The sequence below is a fragment of the Enhydra lutris genome, unplaced genomic scaffold, assembly GCF_002288905.1.
Source record: "Enhydra lutris kenyoni isolate GAN:26980312 unplaced genomic scaffold, ASM228890v2 scaffoldscaffold38, whole genome shotgun sequence".
Classification (NCBI taxonomy): domain Eukaryota; kingdom Metazoa; phylum Chordata; class Mammalia; order Carnivora; family Mustelidae; genus Enhydra; species Enhydra lutris.
In genome coordinates, this window is record NW_019154122.1 from 3,856,371 (window position 1) to 3,872,045 (window position 15,675).

Here is a 15,675-nt window from a genome sequence, read left to right on the forward strand (position 1 = left end):
AAAAAAAAAAAAAAAAAAAAAAAAAAAAAAAAATTTTTTTTGAAACAACAAAACAAAAACTAGTACTAATCACTTTTCTGACAATACACAATTACTCAAATTAACTAGTACTGAGAGGGGGAAGGGGACCATACCTACGGGCCTTGTCTCACACGAGTGCATGTGGGTAGGTGCAGGGCATTTGTCATTATTGCAAAAACGAATTTTAATCTTTAATCTTTAGTTTGATTTAACATTGCTTTTAGTATGATGCTGACACCAGCTGTGCGGAAAGGGCTCTGGAGACACGTTCATAGCAGCACACACCTGCGGCTCTTCTTCGGTTCGGGAGGCTCCAGGGCAGCCAATATTGCTTCGTCAAATACATTCTTTAGGCCTTTCTGAAAAGGGGTAGAAAGAAAAAAATGGGCAGTCTGATTTTCAGTATAATAAAGCTGAAGATCAAATTAAAAACATTCAAGCCCCCAAGAGCCGGCAAAGAACGAAATGCTAAGAACAACTCTGAATCTCGACACAATCATCCCACTTCACCAAGTTTTGTCCAGGCAGGACACTGGAAGGATCCAGCAATTCAGGAGCAGAGGAGTGGATATTCATGAATGAGACAGTGGTCCTCTGAGAAAGCTTTTTGCAGACCAATGTATGTCACAAGAAGCGAACAAGCCACATGTGTCACTTGCTCATTCAATGAGTTGTGTAATATGCTGCTGAAACATTTTACATAAACACAAGGGCAGCAGCTCTGCATTCCAATGAAACAGCGGAGTATGGAACACGACCAAGAGCGCTGGCAGCGGGCAGTGGCATCCTTGTTACATGGAAGGCGCAGGCAAGGATGGACAGCACGGCTACCGCGGCTGCGTCAAAGACCTTCACTCTGAACTCCCTGCATCCCACCAATCAGACAGAGCCAGGGGGCTCAAGGAAGCAACATGTGGGCACCTGATACATAGGTAAAGCTAGAACCAGTCAGTGCAACAGGAATAAAGCTTCATCAGGCATTTATACAAACAATTGTATATTTTTAATTTCAAAATTCGAAGGTAACCACAATTGTATGTTTCCCTCACAACAATAAAATCAGAAGCAGGAAAATATAAAGGTGGCAGCTTTACATCTCAACATTAACAAACCTTGAGTCAACTGTTAAAAATGGATGCTGTTCTTAAAAGATAGTGTGACAAATGATTTCATAGAGCAGTAGCAGATACATTAATACCTTTCCCACCCCAGACTGACAAATACTCCACCACAGCACAGACAGCCAAAGCAATAGCAACACAAAGTTTCACTGCACAAAAGAAAACCAAAGAATCCTCCCTTCCCCATTACACTCTACTAGCAGGTCACCCTTCTTCCATAAAGTTTGTCATGCAATTACAATTACAATTGATCATAAGAGTAAAATGATGTTCATGTTCTTTTCTCCATCTAGAGCTAGGAAGTGTTAAAACTCCAGTTTTTTTCCAAGAGAACATTCTTAATGCCACACCAAGTTCCCTTTTGCAATAGTAATCCAAACCAAAAGCTCTGAGCATCAGGCAACTCAAGAAGCAGAAAGTTAAACAAGTCCAACTTGACTACTGATCACAAAAAATATTCTATAAGATATTGCATTCTTGATCAAAAACTAATACAGAGGTTGCTCTTAGGTGGTGAGTAAAAAGACGCAGAGGCTTTCAAACAGGATGGTTTTATTCCTTTGTTTTTAAATGCTCTTTCTACAGTAGTGGGACAGGAAGCAGCAGCAAAGAGGGGAAGGAGGAAACAGTTTAGAATATACAGCACTTCCTTTTGGGTTGAGTTTCCGGAGGCTCGAGGGCAGCTAGGATAGCCTCATCAAACACATTCTTCAGACCTCTCTACAAGACAGAGGGGAGGAGAGAGAACAGCAGCCAGGTTAGAGGATTAGAAAGACGAGCAGATACAACAGCAATCCGGATTACATGGGCTGAATTCACAGAAGCAGCGTTCCTTCAGAAGAGTAAGGGCCAGAAAGCTAGATCTTAAGCCCATTATCAGGACAGTAGATAGATGAACAGAAACTTCCTACATAAAAAAGCTTAACTAAGCAAGAAAGCAATTTTTATGAAAATGCTGTACACTGACTCCTAAAATAATAGCATTTTGAAAAAACTGTATTTTAATGAAAATAATGCCAGAAGAAAAAAATGGATATGTAAACAAAACAGAGGCACTGGATAAGCCTTGTAGAACTCTCCAGTATCTCCAATGAGAAGAATGGCACACACGTTCTGAAACTAAATCAATCACAACTTCAGGCTTGTGTGAATTCAGCCCCTGAATAACTGAAGGACACAAACAGCAGACTCACAGGCGCGCTACGTGTTTCTAGATTCAAGGACATATCTGGATGGGATTAACCAGGATTTAGAGCAAATCAGTTTCCCGGAACAAAATGGTTCAGACGTTTAGAAAGAGTGTTAATTGTTCAACAGTACCACCTGGGAGAAGTTAAGGAACAGACTCTAGAAACAGCACACGCTTCAGTTATTCAGTAATGTTATTAGAGCAAGTAACCACCACCCAAGTCATAGGAAAACAAAGAATGGGGTCCTAGAATGAGTTTTAGCAAGCAGTCAAATGCTTTAAGATGTCTTCATGGATATCAGAGCATAAAGCATGGGGTGAAATAAAGAATATTCTCGGATCTTACAGGGATTAAGATGCGGAAACACACTTACACCTCAGGCAGAACTCCGACGTGACACTGTGACTCAGTAGCACTGGAACCTTGGGCCCAGGTCTATAGACTCACCTAAACTCACCTAAATCTGAAGCCACAGGTTTACCACCCAAAGAGGTTTCACGTGTTCTTTACGTTAGTTTGATCCCAAGTAAAAATCTCCCGTTAAGTCCCAGAACACAGCTCCAGTAACAAGCACCAGCCCCAGACTACCCCAGGTATTCCCACCCAACCCTGCACACATCCCAGAAGATGGGCACCCACACATCCCTTGAGATAGAAAATAAATGAGAAATAACATTAAGTACTTAAGAAGAAGCAAAGAGGTTAAAAAGTTTTCTTCTAGGACTTTTACAAAGTAGAAATGCTAAACAAAAGCAAAGTTCCTAGAAATTCTTTCTACACATCTCAGAGCAAGTTCTGGTAGTCAAATACAAAAGGAAAAGGGGACAATGGATAGGGAAGTGCATTTTATAAGGGAAAAAAAGAGGATGACCATGAGAAACTAGGGCGCCCCTTCATAAAAAGCAAATCCCTTCTTGCTTAAGGACAAAGATAACTAATCCCCTCTATAATGAAACTAATCTTTGCTTTACCCATACTATCTGATCATAAAAAGAGTTCAGTTTTAGAGGAACCAAAAATGGAATCTGGAGTCCTAAAAGTTCTATCTCACAAACACAACCAGACACCCCATTTTCTATCTTCTCTCTTGACTTCTCCAAACATCAAAATCTGGTAAGAAAAAAAAAAAAAGTTGCTAAGACCTTTTCAAATTCCTACTATCTGCCAAGTGACTTATTGTATAAACGTATTTACCTTGTAAAAAATCTTAAATGGAAGCATCCAATTCTTTAAACTTTACCAGTGACCTAGAATTGGGTCCACATGGTCTATTTGCCTCCATTCCCCCCAAAAGCAACCCATACTTGGAGGAGAAGGGTATAGAAGGATGCCTAACAGAGTTAGTTATAATCTGACACATGCGTTTCACATATATCCTTCACACACACACACACACACACACACACACACACACACACAAACCTTCTCACTCTTCTGATGGTATCAAAACACAGAACCATCAGGCATTTTTTTTAAATCTCAGTCAGTGCTGTGGATAAGAGGATATAAAATCTTCTGAACTTTAAAATATCTGCTTTTATAACAGGACTGAACTGCCAAGGAAAACTGGGTCTGGGAGTACGATTTTAGACCTGAAGTCATCCTGCAGAATACCCAGTTAACCATAAAAATTTTATCTTTAAATATCCAACTTGGCACTGAATTCGAGATTATTAAATTAAGTCTAGGCCACACATACTAAGCACCTAGTACATGCATACTAGGTTAATTATATATGCCATTTGCCTTAGTATACATACAATAAGAATACAATAGTGTTTTTTAAAAAAACTTAATAAAAAGAGCAATTACCTAAACGAGTAAGCATGATAAATGTAAGCATATTTAATGTAATTATTGGAAACCTCTTTAGCCCTGCCCTATTTTTTTTTTAATTTTTATTTATTTTTTATTTGATAGACAGAGATCACACCTAGGCAGAGAGGCAGGCAGAGAGAGAGGAAGGGAAGCAGGCTCCCTGCCAAGCAGAGAGCCCAATGCAGGGCTCAATCCCAGGACTCTGAGATCATGACCTGAGCCAAAGGCAGAGGCTTTAACCCACTGAGCAACCCAGGCACCCTAGCTCTGCCCTATTTTAACTAGACATGCTTGCTCAATGTTCAAACCTCAGAGCTCCAGTACCAATAGAATAATAAAATAGTTCTGTGCTATTCCCATAATTTTTTCCTTTGCCCCCAGAACAGTACTCAAAGGGAGAATCGGTCAGTAATACCATGAAGATGGAAAAGATGAAACCCCACAGGTCAGTTATAGCTCCCACTCGAAATACTCTAACACTGTTCCCTAACCTCAGAATCTGGTGTTTCCCATCAAACTAGAAGAGCCCAATTAAATTATTCAGAAAGGGACAGAAGGACAGAGAGGACCACATGGGGAAGGAATGTCTCTAAATACACAAGCACTGATGCCCTTTTATAAAGCATGCTTGAGAAATAGCCAAGGGAGCTTTCTCTGACATGAGGGTCTCAATTATTATGACTAATTCCCGATGTCAGTTGAATTACCCCAGAAACTATAACATCAGCGATCAGAATTGACAGGAAAGATCAGATGCATTTAGATAAAAATTTAAGTGTCGGGGGCGGGGGGCCAGTGGGGGGGATCACTCACCTACTCTCTTGCAAATCAGTGCTAATCTGGAACCCACCCACAAAAAAATTTTAACACAATCCCTGACCACTACAAATGAGTCAGTACAATACAGGAGTTCACCAACACAGAGTTTTACTCAGAGCTTAGTAATTTTCTCCACAAACACAGAACCTCTACCAAAAGAATACATACTATGAAGCTGGTCCTAGTCTTCCCCGCAGCTTTCTTGAGCACTGCAGACCACTGTTAAAAATAGCCCCCAAACCCGAATACTCTTAAGAAACTACCCAACTGTAAGTAAACAAGGGCCTACTCTGTCCTCACCTGTGTGAGTGCAGAACACTCCACATACTTGACCGCCTTCAGGTCACGGGCCAGCTTTTCAGCAGTCTCTGGAGTGATAGGCTTCTGTTTGTTCTTGGCAAGTTTCTCAATCGTAGAGGGGTCATCTCGGAGATCAATTTGGGTCCCAACAAGCAAGAAAGGAGTCTTTGGACAATGGTGAGTTATCTCAGGCACCCACTAGAGAAAAGTATTTTTAAAAATACACCTGCATTAATCCACAAGCCTCTAAAGCTTTACACAACTCAACAGAAGTTCTGTAACCACCTTTTTCAGTGCAAGAGTATCTGACCAACTCACCTTTTCCTTCACATTTTCAAATGAGGATGGAGAGACGACTGAAAAACAGACTAGAAATACATCTGTTTGTGGATAACTCAGCGGTCGTAATCTGTCATAATCCTCTTGCCCTGGAGGGAAAAAATTGGAGAAGTCAGCAACTGAATCTTGGCATCCTCACAGTATCAAAATCACAAGTCAGTCACAGAGTAAGCATGCAGCTAACAGCACGCTGACCATTACTGAGAAAGCAACTTACTAATCTAATAAAATGTGTGGCTTTTGTAATATAATACTTGATGAACGTTCTTACTCAGCTAACTCAGTATTTCAATCCCTGAAAACAGCAATAAATCCATTGTGCATTAGTTGTTTACTGTTACCAGTTTGTAGTTTCCAATCTTTGTGTCCATCAGCAACCCAATGATAACGTAATAAAAACAGTAAGCTATTGCTACAGAAATGGTTAAAATCAATCCTACTCAGATCTAGTTAAGAAATAATCACAGTGAGGGGCACCTGGGTGGCTCAGTGGGTTAAAGCCTCTACCTTCGGCTCAAGTCATGATCTCAGGGTCCTGGAATCGAGCCCCGCATCGGGTGCTCTCTGCTCGGCAGGGAGCCTGCTTCCTCCTCTCTCCCTCTCTCTGCCTGCCTCTCTGCCTACTTGTGATCTCTGTCTGTCAAGTAAATAAGTAAAATGTTAAATAAATAAATAAATTTGTTTTTTTTGGTTTTTTTTTTAAGAAATAATCATAGTGAAACCATCTAAGGAAACAAAAACCTCAGTGAAACCCCACTGACACAATCCACTGCCCATCATGATTACCAAAGCATATGCACAGGCTTAGTTACTGTGTGCATTAACACCAGTATATGAAAATGAAAGTACCTATTAAAAAAATAACTTGGCAAGAATCAATGGATGCCACATCTGTGGGGATAATCTGTGGGGATTATCCTAGGGAAAATAAGAATATGTGTATGGTCTTAAAGACTGTCGATAAACCTGCAAGGGGAAGAATGGCACTATACTGCCAGGAAACTGGACATGCCCTTGACTGAGTCATTAAAATTACCATCATCAGTTGAGTGGCAGATGAATATCGTGTGCCCCTAGATTTATATCCTGAGAAAGACACATCCCCAATGTACTATTTCATACATAATCTGAACCTAATCTGAGGAAACACAGACCAAATCCAAAGCATGGGGAACGTTTTATAAGGGGAGGAGAGGGAGAAGACGTGCCTGTATTCTACAAAAATAATGTCATGAAAGACCAAAAAAAGGCTGAAGAACTGATCCAAATTAAGAGACTAAAAAGACATGACAACTAAATGCTATACATGATCCTGTACTTAAAGCAGAAAATACTGGGCTTGGCTCAGCTGACAAAGCTAGAACAGAGACAGAGATGTTAGATTCAAATTCTGTATCAATGTTAAATTTCCGTAAGTTGTTTACTATTACACAAGAATGTCTCCATTCTTAGGAAATACATATTTATTCAAGACTAAATGGCTATGCGGTCAACTCACTCTCAAACAGCTCAGGGAAAAAAATTCATGTGCATATTACATTGAAAGAGAATAATAAAGCAAATAGGGCAAAATACAGATTGGTAAATCTGGTTAAACGGTGTATGGAGGCTCCTGGTACAATTCTCCCAATTGTTCTGTAGACCTGAAAATTATTTCCAGATATAAAGTTTTTAAAAGTATCTACACACATTTCTAAAACCATGAGGGGAGGGAAGGAGTTGCCAGGACAGGGTTTAACACTTCAATTTTGAAAATGAACTACAGCAGTCCTATGTTTTAAAAGAATAGTTAAGTACCTAGTGCTACTGAACTGTACGCTTAAAAAATAGTTAAAATGGGGCACCCAGGTGGCTCAGTGGGTTAAAGCCTCTGCCTTCAGCTCAGGTCATGATCCCAGAGTCCTGGGATCGAGCCCCACATCAGGCTCTCTGCTCAGCGGGGAGCCTGTTTCCCTTCCTCTCTCTCTGCCTACTTGTGATCTCTCTCTGTCAAATAAATAAAATCTTAAAAAAAAAAAAAAGTTAAAATGACAAATTCTACATTTTATCTATTTTACCACAATAAAGAACTTTTAAAGGGGAGGGAAAAGGAGAGTTAAATATTTTGTATGCCAGTGAAATTTTTTTTTCCAGCATTGAGAGAAAATACAAGAATTGAGGGTAGCTATCAAAACATGATAATTAAAGACATCACTGTTACTGCCACTTGAATGAGCAATACATTGTGAGCAGACAAAAAAGGTATCTACCTTCAGGACAATACGAAGATTAAAATACAGATTAAACGAAAAGGGAAAAAGGAAGGAGGTTACAAAAAAAAATAAAAATAAAAATCATCATCACCACCTCTAGTACTGATTGCATACTTACTCTAACAATATGATAGGGTCAGAGTCAAAGGCTTTAAAGGTATGCTCTTAGAAGTGTAACTTTCACTTCTTAAAATTACCATGTAGAATGTATCATTACAGACATGGAAGAGATTTAAGAAAAGAATGGGCTTAAAGAAAACAAAATCAGCCAAGCTCCTTAATTCTCTCAATCTTAAGAGCCTGAGCTCTCACACTGGCTGGAGATTTGACACATTGCCTATCAAAGCTCCAAAAAAACACAACAAAAAATAAATTTAAAAAATAAGAAGGATACCTCAGTGGCTCAGTCTGTTAAGCGGCTGCCTTCAGCTCAAGCCATGATCTCAGAGTCCTGGGATCCAGCCCTGCATTGGGCTCCCTGCTCAGCGAGGAGTCTGCTTCTCCCTCTGCCCCTCCCCCTGCTCATGTGTTCTCTCTCTCTCTCTCTCAAATAAATAAAAATAAAATCTTTTTTAAAAAATAAGTGCATAGGGTGTCTAGTGGCTCAGTCGGTTAAGCGGCTGCCTTTAGCTGAGGTCATGATCTGAGTCCTGGAATCGAGCCCTTCATCCAGCTCCCTGCTCAGCAAAAAGCCTGCTTCTCCCTGTCCCTTATGCCTGCAGCTCTGCCTACTCGAGCACTCTCTAATAAGGAAACAAAATCTTAAGAAAAAGTAAATAAAAAAATAAAAAATAATTAGACAGAACTAACCATCCCTTATTTTTACAAAAAAAAAAGTACATTCACACACCTTTTCTTAGCTTTATTCTCTCTTCAAATGGAATGAATGTATTTCAAAAAAATTAAGCCTGACACAGACTAGAAAATGGCTTCATTTTTAGTCATTCGGTCACTGCAATCAATCCGTGTTAGTGCACATCAAAAACAGATCCAACTCTATATTCCTGAGCACCAGTAAGAGCATCTAAATGAATGTCCAATGTGTTACATGCAATGAACCTTCTACTCAGATGAAGACAGAAAACAAACAGCCGTTCTTTTTTGAATACTAAGCCCAAAGCAGTATTGGTCCAGTTGTGCATTTGTGAAAAACAAACCCTCAAAGCTATAAATATCTTTCTTTTCCTTTCCCAAGGAGAAAAAAATCAGAAATGAAATTGTTCAAAAATAGGAAGCAGGCTGCCTTACCTCTACTGCTGCTTCAAGTGCTACATTTAAGGAAAAAGAATGAATGCAGTCCCTTAAGATGAGCAAGATTCTTCATTATCCAAGCATAATTTATCCAGCTAAAATGTATCCTCTAAGAATGTCACAAACAGCTATTACTCACTTGATAGCGTTAATGTCATCACTGAGCATCCTTTACAGTAAACAACATGATCAAGAAAATTTCACTCTACGTCAAGTCAGGTTTTGACCACAAGTCTTAAATTATACCTACTCTAACAGCACATAAGCTCACTGCTCAACTTCCAACATTTGCCAAAAAGCAGCGATACATCTCATGGGTTGCTGACCTTTCCCTTATTTAGAATCTCGTATTTAAAATTGAAATTCAAGGGACGCCTGGGTGGCTCAGTTGGTTAAGCAGCTGCCTTCGGCTCAGGTCATGATCCCAGCGTCCTGGGATCGAGTCCCACATCGGGCTCCTTGCTCATCAGGGAGCCTGCTTCTCCCTCTGCCTCTGCCTGCCATTCTGTCTGCCTGTGCTTGCTCTCTCTCCCTCTCTCTCTGACAAATAAATAAATAAAATCTTAAAAAAAAATAAATAAATAAAATAAAATTGAAATTCAAGAGGAACTAAGTCCGTTTGAACCGAGGACTCCGGCCCATATAAAGTCTGAAAGAATCTCATGGCATGAAAAATAAGAATTTACTGCCAAAAGCCACATTTTTAGATATTTCCAATAGGGTACTGTAAACACAAAAAGAAAATAAATTAAGCATTTCACAGTATTTACCACTACAGACTCAAACCTAATCATTTTTTTCTACAACCAATCATTCAAAATTCAATGGCACCTAGTGATCCTGCTTCCTATGTGACATGCATGTTTCTTTCTGTTTCAGAAAGAATTTTTGCTGTAAGGGACATTATAGGCACTGACTATAGATTAAAATTTAAAATATTACATATAATGTTGTATTTCCTGAATTTGAGAGGTATACTGTAAGAGAATATCCTTGCTCTTAAGAAATACATACACTGAAGCATTAAAAAGCAAAAGGGCATAATGTATGCAACTTACTTTCAAATGGTTAAGAAATTAAACAACATGCATACAGAGCAAGAGAAAGTCTATCATTAAGAACCGGTAAATCTGGTAAGGAGTTCTTTGTACTAGCAACTTTTCTTCAAGTCTGAAATTGAATCAGGATAGAAACTGACAAAAAAGGGGCGCCTGGGGGGCTCAGTTGGTTTAGGGTCTGACTCCTGATCTCAGCTTTGGGTCCTGATCTCAGGATGGTGAATTCAAACCCCACATGGGTTTTATGCTGGGTGTGAAGTCCACTTTAAAAAAAAAAAAAAAGACAAAAAGGAATGTGTGTCAAAATATAAAAATGTCTGACCCAGAAAAGGTCTTAATATAAAATACTGTGAACAGATCCCAAACATTTACAAAAGAAACTAAACTGTGGTGTGATCTGCCATACAAAAGACTACCATGTCACTATAAGGACTATGACATACAAGTACAACCTTGAGAGACGTCACCATGTTGTTTTAAGAGGAAAGGGAAAGTGGGGGCGGGGGGATAATAATATCCCCTTTCCCTAAGAATAAATACAACAAACATATAGGAAGAGCTCTGTTTAGGACATACACTAAGACATCTCTGAATACAGACGCTTTTTCATTATTTTATTTATCTACATTTTTATTATTTTTCCCTATAAGTAAAACCCACATCTTTGTAATAAAGAGTAATATTTAAAAGTCTGACACAGAAAGGAAATGACAGTGGGACAATGATTATACAACAATACAACAATTACAGAACAACTTAACATGATAAACACGTTAAGTAAAAAAAAAAAGCTAAATACAGAAGGAAATACACAATAGTACAACATGTGAAGGGGGAAAAAGAAGAAAATAACTGTGGGGGGAATCTCATGAACAAAAATTTACTGTTGTGACCACAGAGACAGAAATAAAAGCTGTGAGACAAAGACAGCCCTGTGATCCTTTTTTTTTTTTTTTTTTTTTTTTTTTTTAAAGTAGGCTCTAGGGACACCTGGGTGGCTCAGTCAGTTAAGTATCTGCCTTTGGCTCAGGTCATGATCCCAGGGTGCTGGGAGTGAGTCCTGCATCAGGCCCCTGCTTGGTGGGAAACCTGCTTCTCCCTCTGCCAGCTGCTCCCCTGGTTGCTCAGTCTCAATCCTTCTCTCACTCTCTCTGATAAATAAATAAATAAAATCTTTTTAAAATTTTTTTTAAAAATAGGGGGCACCAGGGTGGCTTAGTTGGTTAAGTGTCTGCCTTCAGCTCGAGTCACGATCTCCAGGTCCTCCGATCAAGTCCCAAGCCGAGCTCCCTGCCCAACAGGGAGTCTGCTTCTCTCTCTCTCCCTCTGCCCCTCTTCCCTGCTCATTCTCTCTCTCAAAAAAATAAAAATAATTAAAAATGAATGAATGAATGAATAAATAAAATAAAATAAAAATTAAAAAATAAGTAGGCTCTACCCCCAATCTGGGACTTAAACTACCTTGAGGCTTAAATGACCCTGAGATCAAGAGTCACATGCTCCACTGAGTGACCCAGCCAGGTGTTTCCACCTATCTCTGATCTTAAATGGTATTAAATGTATCGATAAGAGTTGCAGCCAGAACCTCCTAAACCCCTTATACATAAGCCATTAGCTTGGTTTAGAGACTTTGTATGAGAAGTACAGTCCTCCCTTGTCAGTTTTTGTTTCACACTTCCAAAAAAAAAAAAAGAGAGAGAGAATTGTAGCCAGAGGTGAGATAGGAATGCTATAAAAAGAATTCAGAACAAAATTACAAAAAGTCAGCAGATTAAACACAAATAGTCCAAGGCCATCTCAATGGGGATGAAAGCTTTAGCAGAAAAAAAAAAAAAAAGAGTTAATGGCATGATTTTGAAATTAAGGCCTCTGCAGAAGATACAAGTCTCCCCTTAAGTCTATCAAAGACAGAGAGTCACTATGGATACCTACTGCCCCAATTCTCCAATGCTTGTCTCAAAAAAAAAATCTCAGGCTTATAATGACCTCAACAGTGTAGATGGAAACCCCCCAACTTGCCTGGGCTAGTAAAATCATTTCCTTAGTTAATGTTTTTTAACCCCCAGAAAGATTCAGAATCTAAGAGATGAAATAAATCAAATACTATTGTTTATTTTTCATTACATTTAGGAATAATCTATCCTTATTTAGCACGCCATGCCTATAATATTTATAATAATCTGCCACATTAAAGAACATGATAGATTTGTTCTCTGATTCCAATTTAAAATGTGTAACTGAGTAACTGGTCTTAACCTTGGGACTTTTTCGTTGAAAAGCGTTAAGAATTTTATAAAGGTTATAAAAATACTGTTTGTGATAAATTAAAACATAAACAGAGGAAATCTAAGTTATCAGGCTAATTGAGGCTTTGTATATAAAAGCCTGGGATTGCTTCACTTGTCAGGTCAAGCAAATTGAATTGATTAAAACAGAAAACTATTCTGAATATATTAAATTTATAAATGCAGATTAAAGTACCAGAAGATATTTAACACAGTTGTAAATGAGGCTGACTGGGATTAAAGTCTTGTCAACATAAGTTAAATAAACCAGTATTAGTCAAAGGACCCTTGGCCACCTTGAGAATGACTGATTCATAAAAGTGACTATTTTATTATTTTTTTTTAAAGATTTTATTTTTATTTATTTGTCAGAGAGAGAGAGGGAGAGAGAACGAACACAGGCAGAATGGCAGGCAGAGGCAGAGGGAGAAGCAGGCTCCCCACAGAACAAGGAGCCCGATGCGGGACTCGATCCCAAGACGCTGGGATCATGACCTGAGCCGAAGGCAGCGGCTTAACCAACTGAGCCACCCAGGCGTCCCAAAAGTGACTATTTTAATAAAAAAAAATTATTAAGTTGTACAACTACATTTAAAGGTTTACCTACTCCAAAACTAAATATTGAAGAGAAATAAAATATGTCCATACAAAGATCTGTGTACAAATGTACACAGCACCACTATTCACACACTTAAACTGGAACCCAAACATCCATCAACTTGTAGAGAGAGAACCAAATTATGCTATATTCACAGTATGTACTACTACTCAGCAATTAGAAAAAACTATTGATACATACAAATAGATCAATCTCAAAACCATGATGCTAAGTAAAAGAAACCAAGCACAAAAGACTACTAGGTTCCATTTATATGAAATTCTAAAAAAGCAAAACCACAATGACAGAAAGCAAAGCTGTGGCTGCCTGGGAAAGAACACAAGAAAATTTTTTAGGTGACAGACCTTGATTATGGTGGAGGTTACATGACTATATAGTCAGTAAAAATCAAACTGACACATAAAATAACTGAATTCTATTGTATTATACTTCACTTAAGCTAAAAAACAAAATACTGATTAAATACTGATTTGAAATTTTAAAATAAAATATAAAATTAATTTTCAACCCCAAGAGGCCATAAATTATCTTTTTCTGCATACAGATTGCCTCCAAGGGCACACACAAACACAGAAAAATCCCTCACCTATAATGAAGTACAGGTCATTATTTTTTCTATTTTCCAAGTTTCCTCCCATACACCATTACTCTTGTAAATTTTAATTCATGAACATTTTGGGGCCTAAACCAACATCAGAAAGCCACTGATCTCTAAAATGAACTGCTTACCACTGTCCCACTATCTCTCCACTTCACCCTCCCAACTAAATCTAGACAGTCCCTAAAGGTGAGCAGTACACCATAACTCCGTCAGAACAGTATGTTGGCTGGCAGAGAGGGAGAGGAGCACACATATGATGTGAAGCACTTAGAATTCCTAAATACGAAAAGATTACCTTTCTGAAATTTTCCTTTGGCTAATTAAGCTGATAATAACTGAGACTACAGAGAGAGAAGTCAGAAATTAAGACGTGCAGCCACGGGGCGCCTGGGTGGCTCAGTGGGTTAAAGCCTCTGCCTTTGGCTCAGGTCATGATCCCAGCGTCCTGGGATCAAGCCCCACATCGGGCTTTCTGCTCCGCAGGGAGCCTGCTTCCTCCTCTCTCTCTCTCTGCCTGCCTCTCTGTCTACTTGTGATCTCTGTCAAATAAATAAATAAAATCTTAAAAAAAAAAAAAAAAAAGACGTGTGCAGCCACTGTTAAAACAACGAGGAAATAACACTGAGAAACTAGGTATACTTAAGGAAGAAAGCAATTTATTCCTTTAATTTCAAAAACTGACCACAAAGGTCAATAATATGAGCTAGGTACTGGTTCACGTTCAAAGCAGTTTCAGATGTAGTTAAAATAACAAACTATCTAAGAAGCTATCCGCACATGTATTATACAGACACAAATCCTAAATAAGCCTTCAAATTTCAGAGAGTGACAATACAGCTTGCCTAATGTACTCTGCTCTCACCCTACTTTCTTTCCTTCCACACCATGCACCCAAGGAACTCCAAACTCCTATTGCGATTCCAGCTCTGGGACTGCCTCTTGAGTCAAGTATCGGCCATCATGACATCCAATCCTACTAAAGTATTAACAAAAGGCAAGTGGTTTACTAATATGCTAGTTTCCCAAAATGTCCACAAAAAAAGACAGACAACCAGCAACTGTTAATACTTATAGACTAAAACATAAAAGATATCAAGTTTTCACCTGCAGTATCAAAAAGTCCAAGAGTATATGGCTCTCCACCAATCATAACTGTGACTGCATAGTTGTCAAAAACCTAAAAACACAAAAATACAACATCATTAGTATGCAAGGGGATGGTCAAAATGGGATAGAACAACTCTTAAGTAAAGGCAATTATTTCCTTCCTAAGACTTAAACCTCTCTTAGCCCAAATTGTTCTTATGTAACAAACCTTGCCAACTAAACCCTTGCATGAACTAAATGATTCTTGGGAAAAAGTGACAGGGAATGTATTCTGGGAGGTCTGCTCTACCCCAGCAGCCTGGATTAAAAGCCACAGAAAAGCTAGAGGTGTCACAGAAGCAGGGTCCCGAGCTACACAAAACAATCCTCTTCAAGTTTAAAACTTTGAGACAGTAAGCTTACAATTTATCTTAATGCTCAATCTGATTTCTAAGAAATTAATTCTTCATAGACCATTTCATTTTAATCTAGAATCTAAATATCCTAGATCCATGATAATCTTCCTTTCAGGGTTCAAGACAAGAAGCGCCTTGTTACAAACAAGCCCATCAGAGAGAAATAAAGGTTCCCTCAAGTCAAGGAAAGTGTCCAAGAAAAGGCTGGCAGATTATTTGTTGAGATTTCATGAATAAAACTTATGTTACTGAATACAAACCACATGACTGAAGAGACCCTCTGTGACTAAATGTTTTTATTTTCGAATACTGTAAAACCCATGACAAACTCAGTATATACTAATATTGGTTGTGCTAAATTATTCGTGAAAATGGGAGGTAATGGTGCTAAATGAAAAAAGACCCAACGATAATTCATGGATTCTTCCGAACTGACAAATGAAAAGCAATCTTTCCAACTAGAAGGACTTTGTATTTTCAGATCAGCCCTGCTTCATCT

The 15,675-nt window shown here is 38.6% G+C and overlaps 1 protein-coding gene across 2 annotated transcripts in view; it reads right to left on the bottom strand.

Annotated features, from left to right (window-relative positions):
- Positions 1 to 190: 190 nt before the first annotated feature.
- The window catches only part of LOC111154823 (cell division cycle 42), a 48,122-nt gene continuing 32,637 nt past the window's right edge, over positions 191 to 15,675 (bottom strand). The window contains exons 3-6 of one of the 2 annotated variants that reach the window (XM_022514746.1): positions 14,779 to 14,851; positions 5,588 to 5,697; positions 5,270 to 5,467; positions 191 to 380 (exon numbers count right to left, since the gene is read on the bottom strand). In XM_022514746.1, the coding sequence (XP_022370454.1) occupies positions 291 to 380; positions 5,270 to 5,467; positions 5,588 to 5,697; positions 14,779 to 14,851 (471 nt within the window). In that variant the 3' untranslated portion in view covers positions 191 to 290. Of the gene's footprint in view, positions 381 to 1,674; positions 1,863 to 5,269; positions 5,468 to 5,587; positions 5,698 to 14,778; positions 14,852 to 15,675 lie in introns of those variants that run through there. The other variant, XM_022514748.1, reaches the window with a different exon arrangement.